This window comes from Aythya fuligula, chromosome 28 (genome assembly GCF_009819795.1).
Source record: "Aythya fuligula isolate bAytFul2 chromosome 28, bAytFul2.pri, whole genome shotgun sequence".
NCBI classification, from domain to species: domain Eukaryota; kingdom Metazoa; phylum Chordata; class Aves; order Anseriformes; family Anatidae; genus Aythya; species Aythya fuligula.
In genome coordinates, this window is record NC_045586.1 from 1,506,133 (window position 1) to 1,528,705 (window position 22,573).

Consider the following 22,573-nt stretch of genomic DNA (forward strand, 5'->3'; position numbering starts at 1 on the left):
ACCCAGGAGCGAGCCACGAATTCACACCTGGAGATTAGATCAGCTCCGAAATCCCAGCCCCGGAGCTGCTTCCACCTTGCTAAAGAGGCAGGCGCGTCTCCCCGGGAAGCACCAACCCTCCCCTCCTCGCCACCCAGCTCATTTATTCCGAGCTGGATTCTAATTTATGCCCCGGGATGGAGCGAGCTCGCCGCCTCCTCTCGGCTCCGCAGAAATCCCTCGCCTGCTCCTTCCTCCCTCGCCTCCCCGCAGACACGAGGCTGCAGCCTCCAGAAGAGCAGGGGAGGGCGTTGCGGGGCTGTTTTTTTTTTTTTTTTTCTTTTTTTTTCATTTTTTTATGGGTTCCTGCACGCCAGCCCTCGTGGATGTGTTGCACCGAGACGAGGGAACACCCCAAAAGTTGGGGGGCGCAGACGAAGCACTGCGGGTCTGGGATGAGAGAAATCGCCTTCGGTTTCACCAGGCTGTCCCTGTCCCCTCAAAGGTGGGGACAACGGAGGGACGGGGCACTGGGAAGCACCCAGGAGCCAACAGGCAGCTGCCTTTGGGTCCTGGGGTTTCCCCCAAACCTGGCTTTGGGTCCTGGGGTTTCCCCAAAACCCAGCCTGAGAGCACCAGGGAAGCAGCCCCCATCACCAGGAGCTCCTGACCGGGGCGGGCACAGCCCCAGCCTCGCTCCCAGCCATCTGACAGCCACGGCAGGTTAAAATTAAAAAAAAAAAAATGCAATAAGGGTCCCTCAAGAAAAGCCTAATTTGTCTCCCGGAGCCCCAGACCTGCTAATAACACGCTGGAAGCGGAGATACCGTTCCCGGCTCTTCCCTCGCCGGCTGTCGTGCTGGAATTTAATCTCAGCCCTCTGCTGCCCAGGTTGGTGATAAAAACAGAATTTGATTTCGTTCCTAATAAATCAGGGGCTCGTGGAGAGGAGGCAGCAGGAGGGCTGAGGGGGCCGGGGCTGAGCTGAGGGAGGGGGTTTGGGGCTGGGCAGGGTGCTACGGGGCAGCCCCATCCCCATTTATGCTCAGAAAGCTGCAAAGCACCGGGAATGTTTCCCCCCCCCCTCCCTGAGACACCCCCCCACGGCGTTATTATGGTGTTATCCAGGTTGGTGTTTGAGCCAAATCTTTCTATTTTTGCACCAAAAGCAGGGGCAGGGCCACCAGCAACAGAATATGAGGGAGGAGGCTCCTAAGGGCTCCAAAAGGCCCCAAAAGACCCCAAAAAGGCCCCAAAAGGCCCCTCGCCCTCACGGAGCCGCAGCATCCCGCCACCTCCACCACCCGCCGGCCAGGCGGGCACTAAGCCCCGCCCCTCCCCGCGGCTCCTTTTATAGGGGCGGAAGTCCCGCGAGATTTCAGCCTGAGCGAGAACTCGGGGAGGGGGTGTCTTCGCGCGCCCCGCTGCTGACGTCATCAGTAGGCGCTTGGCGGCGGTCGGGGAAGGGTCGAGGGGAGGAAAATGGCGGCCGCGGGCGGCGGCGCCTGGGACCGGGCCGGGTCCCCCGGGTTCCAGAGGCTCCGGGGGGTGCCGAGGGCCCCGTGTGGGGCCCTGGGGTGCGAGAGCCGAGGCCGGGGGGCTCTGAGGAGGCCGAGAGCTGCGGGAGGACGGCGGCGGGGGGGGGGGCAGCCGGGCCCCGGGCTCCCCCTTGCGTCCCGGGGCTGCCTCAGCGCTGCTGCTGGGAATTAACTGCTGGAGCTGCGAGTGAAAAAACCATAAAACACCCCCCGAAATGCCCCAATTTCTGCTGGTTCCGTGGCCCGGGAGAAAACCCCAGACCCAGAGGGGCTCCGACAGCCCCAAAGGGCGACAACAATGCAATTTTGGGACCCATCAGAGGGGAAAACATGAAATTCTTGGCACCCACAGGCACCATCCCCCTTGTCCCGGGGATGGGACAGGCAGCGGTGGCCTCGCTCTTATCCCCACAGCGGGTTCGAGCCACTTAGGGCCGGGCTGAGACGCACCCAGTGCCGTGGGTGTCCCCAAAATCACACCCGGTCCCTGTCCCGGCGGTGCCAGCGAGGGGCTGGGGTCCCCCAGGGACACGATCCTGGGCGCCTGGAGCTGCGCCGAGCCCCCCCCCTTGCCTCGTGCAGGCGCCGTCCCCACGCCTGCGGCCGCAGCAGGGATGAGGAGGGGGGGAAGTGGCTTCCCCCAGGCTCCGCCGCAGGTTTCCTGCGTGAGCCAAAGGCTTGCGGCCGGCCGGGAACTGGGGGGAACTGGGGGGAACTGGGGGGAACTGGGGGACCCCCCTCCTAGGCTGGGTGGGCACCCCAAGGGGGGGACCCTGCTGCGGGGCCATCGCCTCTCAGAGAGCCCAGGGGGGGTCTCGGGGGCTTCCTGGGGGTGAGGAATGGATTCAATCCCTCCCGGTGCTGGCGGCAGAAGTGCTCGCAGCTCGAGCTCACGCGGCTCCAGCTTCGTGCTTCCAGCTCGGAGGTTCAGCCTTTTTTCCCCCCCCTCTTCTCCCCGTGACACCCAGCGACTCCGTGCGGTCACGTTGAGCCGGGTTCTCGGGGAGTTGGGACTCTCCCGGCTGCTGGCAGGCACGCTCCTCGCCCCAGGCAGCCCTGGGCTGCGCTGCTCCTCCTCGCCCGCGCACGAGGACAAGGCTGGAGGGCTCAGGAGCTCAGGATGTGGCCCGGTGGTGCTGGAGGGTTTAGGGGGTTAGGGTTTAGGGGTTTGGGTTTTAGGGGTTCAGGTTTTAGGGGTTCAGGTTTTAGGGGTTGAGGGTTTAGGAATTCAGGGTTTAGGGGTTGAGGGTTTAGGGATTCAGGGTTTAGGGGTTCAGGTTTTAGGGGTTGAGGGTTTAGGGGTTTGGGGTTTAGGGGTTCAGGGTTTAGGGGTTTAGGGTTTAGGAATTCAGGTTTTAGGGGTTGAGGGTTTAGGGTTTAGAATTCAGGGTTTAGGGGTTCAGGTTTTAGGGGTTCAGGGTTTAGGGGTTGAGGGTTTAGGAATTCAGGGTTTAGGGGTTCCCTTTTTTAGGGGTTCAGGGTTTAGGGGTTTAGGGATTCAGGGTTTAGGGATTCAGGGTTTAGGGGTTCAGGTTTTAGGGGTTGAGGGTTTAGGGGTTGAGGGTTTAGGGATTCAGGGTTTAGGGGTTCAGGTTTTAGGGGTTCAGGGTTTAGGGGTTGAGGGTTTAGGAATTCAGGGTTTAGGGGTTCAGGTTTTAGGGGTTCAGGGTTTAGGGGTTCAGGGTCTAGGGGTTTAGGGTTTAGGGGTCCAGGGTTTAGGGGTTCAGGTTTTAGGGGTTCAGAGTGTAGGGGTTCAGGGTTTAGGGGCTTCTCCTGATGCTCGTGGGGTCTCATCCTGCCCATGCTCCTGGTCCCATGTCCCCATTCTTTGCGGCATCGGTCTCCTGGTCCTGGCACTGCTGCCAGGCAGCACGGGGACGTGCTGAGGGGCGATTTAGGGCCCCGTGCAGTGGCTCTCAGCCCATCCCCTCCACCCTGTACCCCAGCACCCAGAGCCAAATCCGAGCGGGGACACAGCGAGAGGCCGGACCCACGCGCGTGCCCACCTCAGATTGTGTCTCCGCTTTTTCTTTGGGGTGCTCCTTGGTGCCGTGGTCACCTCCCCGTGCATCCTACGGCGATCAGCCCCTGCCAGCCGCAGGGAGCAGCCCCTGGCAGCAGCTGCCACAAATTTGGGCTTCGTGGCCCCTCAGCTTGGGGTCTGGCACCTTCCCGGGGGTCCTGACCCCCACTGCCGGTCCCTGCAGGGTTCAGGCATTGCCCCCCTGCTCCCCAGGGGCTGATTTACCTTTTTTTTTTTCTTTTTAAGCCGACTGCACGTGGCGCTGAGGCTCTTTCCCTTTTTATCTTTTCCACCTTGGCTTGCCGGGGGGCTGAAATTCAAAATAATCTGCCCGTGGTGCCGATGGGATCCAATTCCTTCCCTGTGGGCACCCGACACGGGGCTGGGAGGGCTCGGGGGGGTCTCTCCCTTTTGCATCCCACCCCCCAGTGCTGATTTCTTCGCCCCACGGAGCTCAGCCCAGCGGGGTTTGGGATGTGCCTCCCCCCTTGCTGCTGTGCTGCCTCCCAGGGGAAAACAATTTGGGGACCGTGGGCAGGGATGCTCCGGATGCCACCACCCTCCTTAATCCGGGCACCGCTCCTCGAGCGGGGCTGAGCGAGGACACTGAGAGCCGGGGGGGGGGTCCCGGCCGTGCCCCCCAACCTTAGGCCGTGCGTGTCGCTCGTCCCTGCTCATTAACGGCGAGCTAATTAAGCGGCACGCGGTGCCCCCGCCGCGATGCGATGCTCGCCTTCCTGCGGGTAGCGGCGGGGAGAGGCGGCTTTGCTCCTCCCCGTCTCCAGCGCCGCTGACTCTGCCCACCCGAGAGCGGCACAGAGCAGGAATGGAGGGGGACTTGGCCACCAGCGGAGCCCGGCTGCCCGCGCTGCTGCTGGCGCTGCTCGGCCTCGTGCCAGGTGAGTGCCCGGGCACCGAGCCCTCGTCCCCGCACGGCCGGGGCCTCCCAGGGTGGGCAGCGCCACCGCCGGTGCCCCCCGGCTCTCCGCCGCCGAGCCTTCGGCCTCACGGGTCCACACGGCCACGCAGGCGCGCGTGATGCTCAAAGGAGAGGTTTTGTAAGCTGGGGGGGCTCCGGGCAGCCCCCCGCTGAAGCCCCCGGCGGGGGCAGCTCGCCCCACGGAGCCCCCCGGGGCTGCGCCCGAGAGCGCGGCGAGGCTCTTACGTAAAAGAGGAGCGAGGAATCCCCTTAAATCCCGGCGTGCTAAGCCAGACGTTGAATAATTCCCATAAAACCCTCGATTCCGACAGAAAGCATCTAATAGTCCGGGCGGATTAGCGGCGAGGTTTTATCTTCCTAAGGCTTAATTGGCTTCGGGAGCGCACGGCCGGCAGACGGGGGCTGCTGGCGCCGGCGCTCGGCGCGTGCTGCGGGCAAAACTGCAGCCAGCGGGCTGGAAAGGAGGCCGGCGGGGAGCCTCGGGGCTTGCCAGCCCCCCAAACTCGATCCAAATCCTTTGCTTCGGGGGCGAGGAGCCAGAACGGGATAAAGCTCAGGTGGAAATCACCTTCGGAGATCTTTGGGATCGGAGATGGGAGCTGCACGGAGCCGGACGCCCCGCACCGGGGAGCCTCGGGCACCTCGGGGCGCCCAGCTCTGCCCTCTTTGGGGCTGTTAATAGGGTAGGAGAGAGCAGCTCGGGATGTGGAGTGCTTGTGCTCGGCACCCACCCGCTTCTCCCACCCGATTTTCCTCCATCCCTCCCTGCTCCCCCCTCCTTGCGCTCGCTGAGGGCTGCGGCTCGTCCCCGTCACCCCCGGGGCTCAGCATCTGCCCAGCAGCTGGGCACCAGCCCCTTCCCGCAAACGGGACCCCAAAAACTTGGAAATGCCCCCGGGGGAGCAGCGCGGGAGGGAGCGGGGCTCAGCCCGCTGCCAGGCTCGGGTGGAGGAGCCCTAAAAAAAGCCCCCGATAAACGGGATGGGAGCGGTGGGGAGCGTTCCTTCCCAGCAAAGCGGGGAGGCTCGATAAAAAGCAAAGGCTGGGATGGCTGCCTTTAATCTGCTCGGATATTCTGGCACATCTGCTTCTGCCGGCGGGGCGGGGGGAGAGGAGAAAAGAGAAGAGGAGAGGAGAGAAGAGGAGAGGAGAGGAGGGGACGCCGGGGACGTCGCGCCCCTGGTCCCATCCCGGACGGGGCGAAGCCGCTCGCCCCAAACCCCAGCGCTGAGCGTCCCCATCCCTGCGTGGGACGGGGACAGGTGGCAGAGGGGGCTCGGAGAAGATGCCAGCCCCCCCCCCTTTTCCTCGGCCCCTTCCTCCCCCTGGCAGGGCCGGGGGCGGTGGAGGAGACAGCTTGCGGGTAGGCGGGCGCTGCCGGCAGGGAGGGAGCCGGTGCCGAGCGTGCTTGCGCGCGGAGAGCTGGCGGAGCTGCCAAAAAACCGCGGGTGTGGGCTCAGAGCGACGGCCCCGCATCGCCCAGGTGGCTCCAAACCCCCCCCCCCCCACCAATCCCTCACGGTCCCCCCCCCACCTTGCCCTAACCCGTGTTGGTTTTTCGTAGGCATCGTGGCGGAGGCGCGTTTTAAGGCGGAAAATGAGGTTTTGCAGATGCTGGCGGGGAACTCCTCGCAGAGTCTGTTGGAGCGGTGTTCTGGTGAGCGCCCCAGAGCGCGCCCGTTCAGATGCGGCACCGGCATCCGAACCACGTAGACGCTTTTTTTTGGGACGCCGACCCCCGGCGCCCTCCCCTCCCCGCCGCTAGCAGCAGCCTCGGCACCCTCTCGGGCCACCTTCCCGTGTCCCCAACCCCGACAGGGACACCCGCAGCGGGCGCAGAGGAGACGATGCTTCCTTCCTCTTCTTCCTCTTTCTTCCTCTTCCTCTTCCTCCAGCCTCGGACGGACGGCGGCACCGGGAGGGGATCCGTCCCCCCCCGGGTAGGGGGGGTCCTGCTGCCCGTCCCCGCGTTGTCCCCGCACACCCGGTGACGTTTTGCTTTGTCCCCAGAGCTCCTCTTCGGCCGTGTCCGGGCGCAGCCCCAGCAGGTGATCGGCATCCTGGGGGGCTCGGTGCTGCTCTCCCCGGCGCTGCCCCCCGGCAGCAGGGTGAAGGAGATCGAGTGGAGCTTTTCGGCCGGCGCCGGGGCCACGATTCAAGTGGCGGAGTTTGGCCCGGGGGGGTTCGAGCGCCCCGACCCCCACGACCGCTTCAAGCAGCGGCTGGAGATGCTCAACGCCACGGCGCTGAGGATCGGGGGGCTGGAGCTGGGCGACAGCGGGGTCTACGGGGCGAGGATCAAACTGCACCCGGCGCTGGTGGAGGACCAAGCCTTCAACCTCTCCGTCTACGGTGAGCGATGCGAAACGGGGACGGGTTTTGGGGGAAGGACGCGAAGAACCTCCCGGCGCGGGCTGGAAAGATGGGGAAAACGCGGCACAGAGCAACGAGGCGGTTTGGGAGAGACCCCGACCCTCCGTGCTCCCCGCCGTGGGGTCCTTTGTGGGGTGGCCGTGCCCCGTTCCGGCCCCGTCACCCGTCTGTGGGGTGGCAGGGGGACGTGGCTGACCCCGTCGCGTCCCCTCCTTGGGCGCAGAGTCGGTGCCGAGCCCCCGGACCCGCAGCCAGCTGCTGGCCAGCACGGTGGAGTGGTGCAACCTGACCCTGCAGTGCCAAGGAGCGGGGAAAGGAGCCGTCAACGTCACCTGGAGGAGGGACAACGGGCGCCGGGAGCTGGGCGCCGACCGCACGCAGCTCTCCCCCGACGGCACCACGCTGCGCCTGGCCCTGCAGCCCGGCACCGCCAACGCCACCTACGCCTGCACCGTCAGCAACCCCGCCGACCACAAGGTCGTCCTCTTTGACCTGCAGAGCATCTGCCGGAGCGGGGGTGAGGCTGCGGGTGCGGGTGCTGCTCCCCCAGGGGGTGCCGAGCACCCTTGGGTGCCAACCGGCTCGGCCTGGGGGCGGTGACAGGGGGTAAGGGGGGTCTTTGGCTGTCCCCCCACCGGCTCAGCCCCTCTCTCTCTCTGCCCTCGCAGGGGGACAGGCGGCCTTCTCCAAGTCGGGGTACATCGTCCTCACCCTCATCCTGCTGGCCGTGAGCCTGGGGGGCGCCTTCTGGTGCTGGCGGCTGAACAGCGAGAAGTCGGCGGACCCAGGTCGGTGGTGGAGCCCCTCTCGGGGGCAGCTCGGGGTCGAGCCGTGCTCTGGGGCCGTTTTTGGGGTCCCCCGTGTCCCTGACACCCCCTCCCCGCTTTCCCCTCTGCAGCTGCCACCCCCACGGTGCCGGCTGAGGAGGGCGCCCCCGACCCCCAGTACGCCGAGATCGTGCGCCGGAGCCCCCCGGAAGGTAATGACCAGGTGAGGAGCCCCCCGCAGGGTCAGGCACCGGGGCTGGGGGCTGCCAGCTGGGGTGGGGGCATGCTGGGGGGGTCCCCATCACCTCGGTGTCCCCATCGGAGCCGGTTCCAGCTCACAGCGGGGTCCCCATCCAGGCAGGACGCACGGCGCAGGGGGGGCTGCGCGGCACGGGGCCACCGTGGGCTCTGCACCCTCCCCATCCCGGGGGCGAGCGGGGAGGGCACAGTGGGGTGGGGAGGGGTGAGGGAGGACCCTCAGCAGCCCCCACTTCTTCCGCAGGGCCTCCGTCCCCCCGAAAATAACCCGGACCCCAGCCCGCCGGAGAAAGCGCCGGTCAGCACCGTCTGCGAGCAGATCCGCCGGGCGCCGGAGGACGCGGCCGAGGAGGTGACATAGGCCCTCAGGTGCGGGTGGCCCGTGGCCGTGTCTGCCCCCCGGGAGGGGGTCCGGGGCCGGGTGGAGACCCCCCCAAACCCCCCCAAACCCTCCTGGCACTGCCCCCACCCCCCTGGCACTGCCCCCAGCCCCGTCGCTGCATGCTGCGCCAGGTCCCGTCCCGCTGCGTGGAAGGGGGAGAGGAGGGGTGAGATGCACGGACGGACGGACGGACAGCAGCACGGACGGACGGACGGACGGACAGCAGCACGGACAGACAGACGGACAGGGCGGCCCGACGCCCTCCGTCCGTCCTCCTGAAGGATTTCTCCCTCTCCCCGCAGGCGCCGGCAGCGCTGGAGCGTCGGGACGTAACCCAAGGGCTGTGACGTGCGTTGTGTGCCAAACCCGACCCCTCTCCAGCCCCCCCCCCCCCCCCCCGTTTCGATTCCGGGGACGGGAGGCGTCACCTCTGGGTGCCAGCCGGCCGGACGCCTTCCCACCCACCTCTGGTTTGCCCAAATTTCTGCCCGAAGCCCTCCCGGCCCCTTGGGGAACAAGGAGAAGAGCGGCAGCGAGGCTGGGGGTCCCCCTCCAGCACCCAGGCAGCTCTGATGCCTCAGGACTTTGGGGGGGGGGGTCCCCAACCCTATTTCTTCAAGCTGAGACAGCAGCAAAAAGGGGGGGGGGACCAAACCCTTTTTTTAGGGGGTTACAGGGGGCGGGCAGGGGGCTGGGGGCACCCCAGTGCCAGCCACTGCGGATCCAGGATGAGAGCACCCGGCGCAAATTGTCCCCCCCCCGCTGCCCCCAGCTCAGCCCCTGCCCTGGTTCCCCCCTCCCGGGGCCGAGCAGCCCCCGGTGGCATCCTGGGGGGGGGGCCATGGGGGCACCGGTGCCGGCGTGGGTCTGCGCCCACTCTTCCTCCCCCCGTCGCCGTTTCCGTGTTGCCTGTGCACTGCCGCGAAAAAAAAAAAAAAAAAAGAAAAAAAAAAGAAAAAAAAAAAGGGGGGGGGTCTCACTCGTGTATGTCCAGCACCTTCTGTCACGGGGGCTCCGTGCTCGGCCCCCACCTCCCAGCCTGGTAAAAGCAGCAAATAATAAAATCTTGGTGAGAGCCCTGAAATCATCCCCGGGGGCCGTGCTGCAAAACCTCAAAACCTCCCCGCTTCGGGGCTGCGCCCCCCAAAAAAAGAAGAGCACCGGGGGGGGGGCGCGGCCGCTTCTCGCTTCCCTTTTTGGAACTGCAGAAAACGGCAGCGGGGAGCTCAGCGGTTCCTGCTCAGCCCCTGCTCTGCTCCTCTGCACGGGGACGAGCCCGGCCCCGCTGCGCTCTCCCTTCCCTCCCCTTTGGGTTTTGCTCCGGGTGAAGGTTTTTCGAGATGAGTCCCGGGGGGTGCAGCTCAGCGGGGTGGGAGCGCCCTGCACCCACTTACAGCATCCCCAAAACCGACCTTTTCGTCCCAGCTCCCAGCCAGCCAAGAGCTTTTTGACACCAGCAGCTCCCCGTGCTCCTGGTGCCTTGCAGCCAGCACCCCGAGGAGCCTCCTCCCCGAGCCCTGCACCCAAATCTCCCCGTGCCAGGGGCCGGGCGCTCGTCCCCAAGCCGTGCCAGGTGCCCGTTCCCTCCCGCCACCAACCCAGCTGGCATTATTTACCCAACAGCAGCATCCGGGCTCCAACCCTGCTTTATTGCACCCGGAGGAGGACGAGGGCTGGGCAGCAGCACCCAAGGGCTCCGGGCGATGGAGAGGTCCCGGAGGAGCTGAGCTGGAGCCCGGCGGGGGGCTCGGCGTCGGTCCCCAGGGTGTCCTCAGGGTGTCCCCAGGTTGCCACCCCCCCCGGGGAAGGTGAGCTGCTGCCTGTGGGTAGATTTGCATGCGTCCTCACCGCCGCCTGCGCAGCTGAGCTCACCTCGAGCTGGTGATGGAGACATGGGGGAGCCGTGGGGCCGGCGACGTCCCCTTCATCCCCGGCTGCTGGCCCTGCTCCTCATCGCCGCAGGTAGGCACGGGGAGGAGGTGGCCACCGGGTTCTGCTTGCTGGTGGCCCCCGGTGCTGAGCCTGGTGGTGCTGGTGGTGCTGGTGGTGCTGGTGGTGCTGGTGGTGGTGCTGGGGGAGCTGAGAGTGGGAGGCGAGCTCAGCGGCGGCTGCCTGCTGCTGCAGAAAGCCAGCGAAACCCAGCTTCGGGGCTGGGTTGCAAAACGAGTCCCAGCCCTGGAGGGTTTAGAAATATGGGAAATAGCCGGGGAGAGAGCGGGGATGGATCCCAAAAGGGGGTCCCCAGCGCTGCTGCCGGGGGGAGCCGGGTTGGGGCAGGCTCGGTGCCGATGGGGAGCAGCGTGGGAAGGGCCCAGCGCCCTGCAGGGCATCGCCGTTTATTGGCAGCGTAAATCAGCGGCCGAGAGCCCCGCTGTCACCAACCAGGCTGGGACCCGACCGTGAGAAGGTTTGCTCCTCGTCCTCAGCCCTCGGCTTGTAAATTGTCGGGGTTTCGTGCCAAACCCTGCCCGCCCGTCCCCGCAGGGCCCGCGGGGGTCCCTTTGTGCAGCTCCCAGCTCAGAGGCAGAGCTGTGCCCCACGCAGGGTGTTGGGGCCAGGCCGGGACCGCAGCCGGGCTCTCCAGCAGCCCCCAAACTGGGGGGCACCCGGAGAACCAGGGGGGGACACAGCCACCTCCGCCCAAAAGGCTCCAGCTCTATGGGGTGAGGGCTTTGGGGACGGGGATGGGGACAAGCAGACACCCCCCAGGAGCTTCCAAGGGCAGGGAAACAAAACACGCCGAGGCTGTGTTTTGGGGTAAAGCCAGGGCCACGGCCCTTTGTTTGGGGCAAAACACCAGCGGGCAGCTCGCTGCCACCGGGGGCGACCGGCGGTGACGTGGGCTCGCTCTGCATCAGCGTCCCCAAAACATTGGGAGGGCACCGTGGGAGCCCCCCCCCACGCACATCCCCACACTTTTGCCGCCTGCCTGCCAGCCCTACAGCGTCGCCTTCCTCCCCGCAAAACCAAAGCGGCCCCGGCCGGAGCGCGGCTGCACCGGCAGCGGGTGGGAAACGCGTGGCCGGCCCCGAGCGGGGCACAGGAAGCGAGCGGCCGGCGCAGGACGGGGGCCTGTGATGTGGGGGGGGGGACGGGGGACGCAGCTTTTTGCGTCTCGGAGCCGCATCCCGCCCCTCCTGGCGTCACGGCAGCTCCGCGACCCCGCTGGAAATAGGGCGCTGCCCGCAGAGCCGCCTGCACCCCGAAATTCGGCTCGTGGCTCCGATGGGGGGGTGAAAACCCGGGGGTGCTGGAGGTGAGGGGTGGAGGATGAGGGGTGCTCGGGGCTCTGCTTCTTCCCTGACCTCCGCTGTCCCTGTGCAGGCTCCGCAGGCGCCCAGCTGCAGCTGGTGAGCGGGGTCCGGGGGCGCTCGGTGCTGCTCTCCCCGGCGCTGCCCAACAGCAGCGAGGTGAAGACGGCCGAATGGTACTTCAGGACAGGCACTGGGAAAAAAATTCGAGTGGCAGAGTTTGGCCCAAAGGGGTTCGAGCGCCCCAACCCCCACGACCGCTTCCAGCAGCGGCTGGAGATGCCCAATGCCACGGCGCTGAGGATCGGGGGGCTGGAGCTGGGCGATAGTGGGATCTACGGGGTGTGGATCAAATACAACAGCACGGTGGAAGTGGAGGACCAAGTCTTCAACCTCTCCGTCTACGGTGAGCAACTGGAACCAGCGCTGGGGGGGTACTGGGAAGCGCTGCTGCAGCTCCTGGGGTTTCCAGCCGGTGGGGAGAGGCGACAAAGCCCTTTTGTGCCGGGAGGGGAAGGGGAAGAGAAACCGCCCAGCATCTGCCGGGGGAAAGGGGATTTTCCTGGAGCGATGACGGCTCCGTGCTCCACCTGCGGCTCCATCTCCTGCCCTTTGGCTCCCGGCGTGCCCGGGGTGCAGGGGCTGGGTCCCAGTAGGTTTTTTTTCCGTGCCGCCACCAGACCCAGTGCCGCCACCGCAGATCCATCCCCAGCTCCTGTCCCGCAGCCCCCAGGGCTGTAACGTCACCCTGCGCTGCTCGCTGCCCAACACCAGCTTCACTCGGACCTCCTGGCAGCTCGGCAACACCTCGGGGACACTGTGGGAACAGAGCGGGGACGGCCAGACCCTATGGCTTGCCATCCCCCCCGGTGCCCTCAATGACACCTACACCTGCGTGGCTCGAAGCCCTGCCGAGGAGCAGAGCACCTCCGTCAGCCTCAGGACCCTGTGCCAGCTCGGTAAAGCCCCCCCACAACCTCCCCATTGTTATTTTAGGGTGCTGGGGGGCCATCCAGCCACCCACCGTCCCCCAATTTGTCCCCGCAGAGGGGGGCAGGCAGAGGTGGGCCATCTGCCTGGGGGTGCTGGCTGCCGTCGCGGGCCCGCTGAGCATCCTGTGCTGCCTGAGGAGGAGGAGGAGGAGGAGGATGAAGGCGGATGAAGGAGGTGGGCACCATGACGGGGACCCCGACGGGGGTGCGGTGTCCCCAGGGCTGTGGGGGGGGTCCCCACGCCCCCTGCTCGCCCTCCCCAGCTCGTCTTTCCCCTGCAGCCCCCGGCATGGCGGAGGAGCCGCAGTACGCACAGATCCCGAGGAGAGGCCCCGCCAGGGAGGATGAGCCGGTGAGGCTGGGGGAGGCCACCCACGGCCCCACCAGGGTTTGGGGCCAGGGGGGGTCCCGGGGCTGTCCCCAAGGGGTGACCCTGCTGCTGTCCCCTATAGGGGTCCTGGGGATGTCCTCACAGGGAGAACCTCGGGGCTGTCCCCATGTGGGGGGTCCCAGGGTTCTCCCTATGAGGGGACCCTGATGCTGTCCCCATGGGGGGGGGGTCTCAGGGTTGTCCCTATGGGAGGGCCCCAATGCTGTCCCTACAGGGGGGTCCCGGGGCTGTCCCCATGAGGGGATCCTGGTGCTGTTCCCACAGGGGGGTCCCGGGGTTGTCTCTAAGAGGTTCCTGTTCCTGTCCCCATGGGGGGGTCCCGGTGCTGTCCCCACAGGGAGGTCCTGGTGTGCTGTCCCCATGGGGGGGGGTCTCAGGGCTGTCCCTATGGGGGGACCCCAATGCTGTCCCTACAGGGGGGTCCCAGGGCTGTCCTTATGGGGTGACCCCAGGGCTGTCCCCTACAGGGGGTCCTGGGGCTGCCCCCCCAGGGGGGTCCCGGGGCTATCCCCATGGGGTGACCCCGGGGCTGTCCCCATGGGGGTCCCGTCCCGACCCCGTTCCTGTCCCTGCAGCCCCCCCAGCCCAGCACCCCCCTCAGAACCATCTACAGCGAGGTGGGGGCCAGCAAGCACAGCCTGGCCCAGCCGCAGGCCTGAGCAGCAGGACCAGGAAGGACGGACTGACGGACGGACAGACAGGCGGACAGGCGGCCCTTTTTACCCATTTTTGCTTTATTTCCCCCCATTTCCTTTCCCCTCCCCTCCCCAAAAGCAGGGGGTCGGCAGGACCCCAATAAAGGCGGTTGGAAACAGAGGAGGCGGTGTCTGTGAGTGTGAAGGGGGCGGGAAGGCTCTGGGGGGGGACCCCAAACCCTAAAATTTGGGAAATTTGGGAAATTTGGGGTGGGGGGGGCAGGAAAGAAGGGGCCGCTTCGCTTTCCGCCCTCTTTTGTCCCTCAGCGCCACCCGTCGGCGGGCGGCGGGAAGGGGAGGGGGGCGGGGCGGGGCGGTGCCGTGCGTGCGCGCTCCCGCCCGGACGCAAAGCCGGAAGCGGAAGCGGGAGGAGGGCGGGGTTGCTAGGAGGAGGAGGAGGGGAGGGGACGGGAGCGCGCCCGGAAGTGTGTGGGCGGCGGCGGCGGTTCCGGTTCCGGCGGCCGTGCGGGGGAGGCAGCGGCGGCGGCGGCGGCGGCGGCGGCAGCAGCGAGGCGAGCACCACATCGGCACCGCGGCCCGGCCGCGCTCCGCCGCCCTCCGCCCCCGCTCCGCCCCCGCAGGTGGGTCCCGGGGAGCGGCACCGGGAACCGGGATCCTGGGCCCGGCCCGGCCCGGCCGCCGCCATCCCGGAGGGGGGTTAAAGGGGGGGGTCTGGGGGGGAGGCCGCGTTGCTAAGGGAGGGCCCGGGGGTGTGGGGGGGGGGTTGGGAGGGTTGGGGGAGGTGGGGGGGGTCCCGGGGGTGAGGGGGGGGGAACGGGGTTGGGAATTGGGGGTTGGAGCGGGGAGAACGGGGGGGTGGGAACGGGGCCAGCCCGAGCGGGGAGCCCCGGTCCGGGTGGCGGCGCTGTAACGGGAGCCCCGGGGGCGGCCCCGAGGCCGTTCCCATGGCGGAGCGGCGGCGCCGAGCAGGAAACCCCGGCGGGGACGGAGCGGGGGCGGGCAGGGCTGGCAGACACCCCCCCCCCGGGCACCAGGACCGGGTTTTGTGCCCCTTTTCCCCCCCCGGTACCGAGCCCCGAGCCCCGTCCCGGGATCGGAGCCAGCTGCGAGCTCCCTCCCGGTAACCGGGGGCTCTCCCCCCACCCCGCGTTTGGTTTGGTTTGGTTTTGGCACCGCTGCCCGGTTCCCTGAAGGGCATTTGCCGGGTTTAGCTCCCCCCCCCCGGGCCCTGTTGTGACGGGAGGCGAACGGTAACGGGGCGGGGGGGGCAGCCCGGGGCCGGCCGGGGCTGATCTCCTTCTGTTCCTCAGCCAGCAGGAGGGAGAAAATGAAAGCGGGCTGCAGCATCGTGGATAAGGCAGAAGGAGGAGGAGGTAAGGCAGCGCCGCGCAGCTCCCAGCCCGCCCCCGGGCCCCTTCCCAGCCCCGAGGAGGCTCGGGCAGGAGGAATCCCCCCCAAAAAAAACCCTAGGCAAAACCGTGCGTCGGTGGGACCTGAAATAAGCCCCCCTCCGTGCGCCCCCAACTCCTTTTTACACCCTAAAGAGCTCCGGGTTTAATGCCTGAATTCTCCCAGGGACGTTTTATTTGTTAGGATGAATAAATTTAGCCGTGAGGATCTCCCCGCCGGGTTTCTCCCCGCCCCCCCAGCCCCCCTCCGGGGTTGTTTTTCTTTGAGCCCCAGCCCGCGACGGGGCCGTCTGGGCACGGCCAGGCTCCGCGCGCGCTGCCCCCAGCCGAAAATTGCGGCGGCGACGGTTTGGAAAACCACGTCTCCGGCAGCTGTGCTGGGAAAAGTGCTCTGACAAAAGCTCAGCTCGGTTGGCAGCCGCTCAGAAACATCTGGCGGCGCGGCCGGCTCCGTGCCGGGTGCCGTGCTCGCCCGGTGTCCCCGGCAGCCACCCTCCACTCGCCTCCCTTCACCATTTTGAGCACCAAACAGCCAAATCCGGCCCTTTTTGGGTCGTTTGAAGCACCTGGAATCCAAATCGTAGCGCTATTTGAAGCTGTTGGGCTTCTTCCCACTATTTCTGCCTTCTTTCTGTGTTGTTTTTTTTTTATGTCCCTTTAAGTTTCGCCTTTTTTTTTTTTTTTTTTTTTTTTCCTTTGGAGCTCCTCCAAGGAGAGTGGGGCGAAATGAGTAAGAGAGCGAGCGGCTCTGAGCGAGGGAGCCGGGCTTTTTTCTGCCTCTGCACGGGGTGCGTGCTGGGCTTTTTTTCTGCCTCTGCACGGGGTCTGTCGGGGGCTCCCACCTCGTGGCCCCGCTCTGGGGTGAACCCCACGCGCCCGTAGCGCAGGCGCTCGGCGCCAGAACCGGTGCTCGCGAGCCCTGGAGCCGCGGGCGGCCGCCTGAGCGCCTCTCCCTGGCACCCCCCAAGGTTATCACTTCCCCGAGTGGGCGTACAAGACCGAGTCGAGCCCCGGCTCGCGGCAGATCCAGCTCTGGCACTTCATCCTGGAGCTGCTGCAGAAGGAGGAGTTCCGCCATGTCATCGCCTGGCAGCAGGGCGAGTACGGGGAGTTCGTCATCAAGGACCCCGACGAGGTGGCGCGGCTGTGGGGCCGGCGGAAATGCAAGCCCCAGATGAACTACGACAAGCTGAGCCGGGCCCTCAGGTGAGCGGGACACCCCCCGACCCGTTTCGGGCGGGCTGACCTCGATGCTCTGCCCCGATCCGGGTGCGTTTCGGGGACGTTTCCATCAAATCAGAGCTCTGGGTGCGATCGGGGAGGCAGGGGAGGGAATTCCTGGCTGCCCGTGACGTGTTCCACGGTGGCACGAACCTGCACCGATGGCTCAGGTGGTTATTAGCGGGCCGGCTTCCTTCCGGGGAGCTTTTCTGCCTCTTTTCTCCTCTCCCATCGCCGCTGCCGGCTTGAGCAAGAAGGTGTGGGAGGAAACCAGAGGTGTTACTCCATTATCACACCATCGATGGGACCGTTTCAGAGAAAGCAACTCCCCTTTCTAACATTTCTCGGGCTCGCCTCTTGGCTGCCAAACCTGCTCCCGGTGCCGCGGGGGGGGGCCGGAGCCGCCTGGGAGCACCCCTGGGTGCTGCTCACGCCGCGGGGACGCGTTCCCTGAGCCCCAGCGGGGCTGAAGGGCACCTTCTGCTGGAGACGAGGGCCGAGTGTCCCTCACCCTGCGCTTCATAACTCTAAAACCACCACTAAAGCTTTGCTCCCTTTCATTTTGGCCCTCACAGTTTGTTTTTTTTAAGTTTTTTTGAAGCGAGGCAGCAAAAAATCTCGCAGAATCCACTGAGTTGAAGCCCGTCAGGAGCAGCCAGGTCCCTGACAGGTCCCGGCGTTATCAGCCCTCTCGGGAACGTGGACTTCGCTGCCTTACGCCCTCTGATACCTCCTGGGTGGAGCTGGCGAAGGCAAACAAGGCAGCAAACAGCCCAGTCCCATGCTGGAACAGGAAGGAAACGATAAATTGAATGGCACCGAGGCCGTAATTGAGGCATGGGAGTGGAAAATAGCCACCACCTGCCAACACTGATCATGCCTTGGCGTCTCGGTGCCAAGTGTGACAGCGGCAGGGACCAGGGCTCCCCCTGGGGACCTCGGGCTCCTCGCCCCCCCTGCTGCCAGGAGCCCTCCCTGCCCCGTTTGGTGCGACCAGCCACCACGCACGGGGATCCGTGGCCCTGAGCCGCCTGCAACAGCTTCTGTTTGTACACCACGAGGCTGAGGACAAACAGGAGTGGTGTAAGCAGGGAGGAGGCAGCGCAGCAGATTATGCCTCCTTTCCCCGTGGCCGAGTTCCTCCTCGCTCCGACGTCGTTTGGGGCTGTGGAGAGCCCAAAAAAAAAGGGGCAGGAGGGGCAGGAGGTCGGCCAGGGCTTTTGGTGCTGGCTCTGGGTGCCTCTCCTCAGCCCCGATCAGCACCGCCTGGGCGAACAAGGGAATGTTTTTAACCCTACGGTGCTCCGGGTAAACAGGAGGGAAATAAATTCCTCACTCGTGAGTCCAGCAGGGATTGGCCCTCCTAATTTCTGGCCTGGTGCCCCCTGTGCTGCTGGTGACGGCGTGCAGGGCCTCGAGGATGGGGGGAAAAACAAAACCCAGAGGGGGCTGGGGAGCTGGGTCCCTTCTGCTCGGCTCTGGGACCGCCCCGAGCTTCGTTCTGCTGCTGCCTCGGGTGCAAATTCCCCTTTTTCTGGCTGCCTCCTGCGTCTGTGTGGGGGTGCTTTTGCGAGCCCCCCAGCCCACGGCACTGGTCCCAGTTTGGACAGTTTGCCCTGGGGAGCCCTCAGGGTCGCCCCTTTCCCCGCGTGTTTTAGGGAACGTCACGGTTTGAAAGCCACCCCTAAAAATCATGGGACAGGAGGGGCGAGGACCGTGTGGAACCTTCCCGAGCCCGTGTTTTCGTGTGCTCCTGCTGTCAGTTCTCCGGGCGCCTGCCCCTTGGCGGCCGTGTCAAAGGTGGCCGTCGGTCGCGCTGCGAAAACAAGACCTTTGGCCGGGTTGCCACGTGCCTTGATGGCTTCTCCCTGCCTTTTTTTTTTTTTTTTTTTTTTTTTTTAACCAGATACTACTACAACAAGAGGATCCTCCACAAGACTAAAGGCAAAAGGTTCACCTACAAGTTCAACTTCAACAAGCTGGTGATGCCCAACTACCCCTTCATCAACATCCGTCCCAACGGTGAGCCTGGGGCCGGGGCAGGCGCAGCAACCTCCGCAGGTCCCCCTATCGCTCATCTCCTGCCTTTGGAAGGCTCTGCTGGGGCAATCAGGGCCGCTGCGGTGCGGTGGGGATGCCTGGGTGCTGATAAAGCTTTATCTGCACTGCTCCTTCCCTCGGGGTGGCTGTGGCCGTCCCCAGGGGAGCCTCCAGGCGGTTTGGTTTCCTCTTCTGGGCTGCCCGGCACCCAGCCACGGGTTTGCTTTGCTTTCGCTCCTAGGGGACGGGTGTCCTTGGGATAAGAGGGTTTTATTTCTCTTGCCTCACATGTTTGGAACCTGAGTTTATGGTGCCCTATAAACGCGAGCCTCCTTGACCAGGAGCTTAGGGGTGTTTGTGGCAGCGCGATCGCAAAGCCTGCGGCTCAGCAGCGCTCTGCTCTCCTCCCCTCTCCTGCAAAACCCCCCTTTTGGTTGCAGCTCCGCGCCTTCCTCATCAAAAGGAGGTGTTGTTTTTTTTAATCGACATACCTGGGGTGCAGAGAAACCCAGGAGTGAGCTCCGAGCATTTCTCTAGCTTCCAGAGAAGCGCAGGAACTCGTCTGAGTTTGACTAAAATCGCAGGTATTTCTCGATCCTCCCTGCGGCACCGCGGCGTGCTGACATTCAGGATAACGAGAAAGAGTTTGGGAACGGAGCGTAATTGTTCCCTGCTTGTCCTAAAAGGCCTTTGAGTCTCTTGCCAGGAGCAGTAGCAGAAGTTCACGCTGGGTTTGTCCTAGAGTCAGCATTACTGCTGTGGTTTCTCTGGATGAGGGTCCTTTGTTCGCAGGATCCTTTCTGGGGGAGTTAAATCCCCCCATAGCTAGATTTCTGCAGCCGGGGTGATTGTCTGCAGAGCTGCACCGCCACCACGCAGCCGGGGAAATTGATGGCGATCGTGGCCATCAAAAAAAAAAAAAAATAAACCCTTCTGGAAGTCATTACAGCGAGGCCCTAGACTGCAAACTCTCCGCAGCAAAGAAAGCGTGACTGCAGAGGCGCCTGAGCCAGCCTTTCTCACAGCGCCGCGCGCTCAGTTCTCACCTCCAGAAGAGCGCCTCAGGGGAAGCCTTGAAGATCTGTCTCGCAGAGAGAGAGAGAGGGAGAGAGAAGGGAGAGAGCAGGGGAAAGTGGGGATTGAATGTTGACTCTGAAACCCCAGCGGCTGAGAAAAACAGGTTACGTGTGGGCAAAGCGATTTCTCATCGGCGCTGCTGTGCTCTGTGCCTACGTACGGCGATGACTGCTCGTCGCTCTTGGCAGTCGGAGCACCCCGCATCCCTCTCCGCCCCGGGGAGCCCCAGCCAGGCAGGAGAGCACGAGTGTGACAGCGAGGCGTTGTCCTCCGAGCCAGCAGGAGCCCGGAAAGCCAGGCGGGGAGAGCAGAAATGCCCTGAAAGGCCTCACCTGTGTGGCACACGTTGCCTTTACGGCAGCGGGGAGAGGGAAATGTATTCTCCAGGAGCCCTCAGCCAAAGCATGGGGGTGTAAGATGTAGTACGAAGCTGCGCTGCAAATCTATAATTACTTGCAGCAACAAGTCTGGGCAGTTCCAGCTCAATATTGCTCACTGCTGTTCCTTTTCCCTGTTTGCAGCCACTCCCTCCTATCTCTGGGGCATGCATTTAAAAAAAGAAGTTTGGAGAACTGGAATGCACTTGTCTAATTACAACCTGTTTTCTTTCCTTCTGGCTGGGATGGGGGTTGGGATATCAAACCTGTTTGGGGCACTGGAATCAGGTTTCTTGACTCTCGCTCCCGCAGCTTTGAAGGGAGAGGGGAACGGGACGGCGAGTTACGGAGGTGAGAAGGCGCCTGGAGGAACTCGCTTCGCGATGGCTCTGCAGGCACCACACCGGGAGCTTGCTCAGGAGCCTGGGGAGTTGGAGCCAGCAGGAGCCGGCAGCGCTGCTGGCGGAACTGTTGGGGGGCAATGTCCTCGCAGGAAAGCCCAAATTGGGGATTTTTGTTCCACCCCGAGAGCTTGAGGTTCCCCAGCAGTGCCTCTGCGGGTGGCGTTGGCACGGGGTTGCCTCAGCCTGTCACCGAGGCCGTTTTCTGGTTAAAACAGAGCTCAGGGGAGAGCGCCCAAAAGTGGAAGCTCCTTCGGTGCTGCCGGAGGTTCGAGAAACCTCCGCCGGGGCGGGGAGGAGAAGATTCCTCCCCAGCAGCGGCGAGGTTTTGAGGTGGGCAGAGGAGACAGGAGAAGGGAGCAGATGGGGAAGGCGCCTCCCATCCCCTCGTCTGCTGCGCTGTTGATGGCGCGTGGTATTTTTGTGTTGCTCTTCCAAACGCCTGCGGGCGCAGCCCGAAAAGCAGCTCTTCACCTGGGATTTAACTCCCTCGGCGCCCTTTTAACGCTCTCCCCTTTTTTTTTTTTTTTTTTTTTTTCCCCCCCCTCTCTTTCCCCTTGCCCCAGGTGTGGTGCCGCAGAGCGCTCCTCCCGTCCCCACGGCCTCGTCCCGCTTCCACTTCCCGCCGCTGGACAGCCACTCGCCCACCGACGATGCCCAGCCCGGCCGCTTCTCCGGCGCCTCCCTGGTCCCTTCCAACCCAGAAGCTTTGGGAGACGGCGGCGAGAGGAAGCCCGAGCTGCCGGAGCTGGAGGACGGCTCCTCGGATTGGCGCCGCGGCGTGGATCTCATGGCCTCGCGCAACGCCGTGGGCGCCGGGGGCATCAACCACCAGAAGCGCAAGCCCGAAATCATGCTGCCCCTCTTCACCAGGCCCGGCATCTACCCGGATCCTCACAGCCCCTTTGCTGTGTCCCCTCTGCCGGGGCGCGGCGGGGTCCTCAACGTCCCCATCTCGCCCGCCTTGTCCCTGACGCCCACCCTCTTCTCCTACAGCCCCTCTCCAGGCCTCAGCCCCTTCACGGGCAGCAGCTGCTTCTCTTTTAACCCCGAGGAGATGAAACACTACCTGCATTCGCAAGCTTGCTCGGTCTTCAACTACCACCTGAGCCCGCGGACTTTCCCCCGCTACCCGGGGCTCGTGGTCCCGCCACTACAGTGCCAAATGCCCCTGGAGGAGCAGCCCCAGTTCCCCATCAAGCTGCAGCCTCCCCCCGTCGGGCGCAAAAACAGGGAGAGACTGGAAAGCGCCGAGGAGTCGGCCACCCCCCAGCTCGCCAGTCCTCCCCCCAGGGTGAAGGTCGAGCCCTCGGTGGACAAGGAGGCCGAGCGCGAAGAGCCGCCCGCCAAAGGAAAAGACAAAAGCGAGAAGGAGGAAGGCTCCGGCATGGCAGCAGCGCCCGGCGGCGGCCTGGAAGAGGAGAAAGGGCCCGTGTTTGCCAGACCGGCCGCCCCATCCTGGCACCCGACCCCTCCAACCTCCACCCAGGCCGCCTTCCCGGCCGAAGAGCCGCAGGAGCAAGGGGAGAGCAGCGGCGAGAAGGCGCCCAGAGAGCCCGCCGGAGAGCCGGGGGCTCAGGAGAAGAGGGAGGACGCCCTGATGCCCCCCAAGCTGCGTCTGAAGCGCCGCTGGAACGGGGACCGGCAGGCGGACGCCCCCGAGGAGCGCCCCAACGGCCGCCTCCACTGGCACGGGGCGCTGGGCAGCCCCCACCTGGCGGCCGGACCCAAGGCCGTGGCGGCCGCCGCCGCCTCCGACGCCTAAAACGGGCCGGGCCTGAGCCGGCCGTGTATTTATGTAGCAAGGTTGCAGAGCGTTGGGGAGGGGGGGTTAAAAAAAAAAAAAAAAAAACACAAAAAAAAACACAAAAAAACAAAACACGGGTGGGCCGGGGAGGGTGGGAGGGGGGTTGCTGGGGCTAGGCTGGTTTGGTAATCGTAGAGACTAGGGGGTTGTGTTCTTTGTTTTCCTTGTTGACTTGCAGGTGAGACGCGGTTGTCTCGTTCCGAGTAGGAGAGGCGAGGGCAGGCGGCGAGCTGCGGCCTCGCGCGGACTCCGGAGGGGTCGAGGCCTCCCCCCCGAGGCGGAGGGACTCCAGGCGCAGCCTCTTTTCCGTGTGCTCTAGTATTTATAGAAGCGGCAATCTCGGAATTCATCTAGTTCCCTTTTTTTTTTTTTTTTTTTTTTGGTGGTGTTGTTATTCTTTTGGTGTTTTTTTTTCTTTTTTTTTTTTTGACGGAGTCCGGCGCGATGGCGGGAGAGGATTTCCTGACGCTCCGAGATGCGCCGGGTGGCGGCCGGCTGCGAGGGAGGGGAGAGGAAATATCCGATCCCACACAGTCCTCGCGCCGCAGCCGGGCACGGGGGGGGGACATCTCCGAGCCCCCCCACCCCCGGGGAAGCGGGGAGATGGGACGGCGGCGAGCGGGTCCCGGGAGCGCTCCGGGCTAGGGCTGGCGTCCTTTTTTTTTGGCCTTTCAGAAATAGTGCAGAAGCC

General features: G+C 65.0%; 3 protein-coding genes across 3 annotated transcripts; all 3 read left to right on the forward strand.

Annotated features, from left to right (window-relative positions):
* The first annotated feature begins 4,366 nt into the window (after positions 1 to 4,366).
* On the forward strand, positions 4,367 to 8,884 carry LOC116499772 (SLAM family member 8-like). Its single transcript, XM_032204615.1, has 7 exons — positions 4,367 to 4,439; positions 6,491 to 6,832; positions 7,077 to 7,370; positions 7,522 to 7,641; positions 7,752 to 7,843; positions 8,123 to 8,247; positions 8,563 to 8,884. The coding sequence occupies exons 1-6, from the start codon at positions 4,367 to 4,369 to the stop codon at positions 8,237 to 8,239; spliced, it is 1,038 nt and encodes a 345-aa protein (XP_032060506.1). The 3' UTR covers positions 8,240 to 8,247; positions 8,563 to 8,884.
* Positions 8,885 to 10,152: 1,268 nt separating this feature from the next.
* On the forward strand, positions 10,153 to 14,251 carry LOC116499541 (SLAM family member 5-like). Its single transcript, XM_032204294.1, has 4 exons — positions 10,153 to 10,222; positions 11,585 to 11,917; positions 12,192 to 12,470; positions 13,857 to 14,251. The coding sequence occupies exons 1-4, from the start codon at positions 10,153 to 10,155 to the stop codon at positions 14,249 to 14,251; spliced, it is 1,077 nt and encodes a 358-aa protein (XP_032060185.1).
* On the forward strand, positions 14,062 to 21,923 carry LOC116499820 (ETS translocation variant 3-like). The gene is made up of 5 exons (XM_032204673.1): positions 14,062 to 14,170; positions 14,861 to 14,923; positions 15,928 to 16,165; positions 18,087 to 18,202; positions 20,642 to 21,923. The coding sequence occupies exons 2-5, from the start codon at positions 14,878 to 14,880 to the stop codon at positions 21,838 to 21,840; spliced, it is 1,599 nt and encodes a 532-aa protein (XP_032060564.1). The 5' UTR covers positions 14,062 to 14,170; positions 14,861 to 14,877; the 3' UTR covers positions 21,841 to 21,923.
* Positions 21,924 to 22,573: the final 650 nt, after the last annotated feature.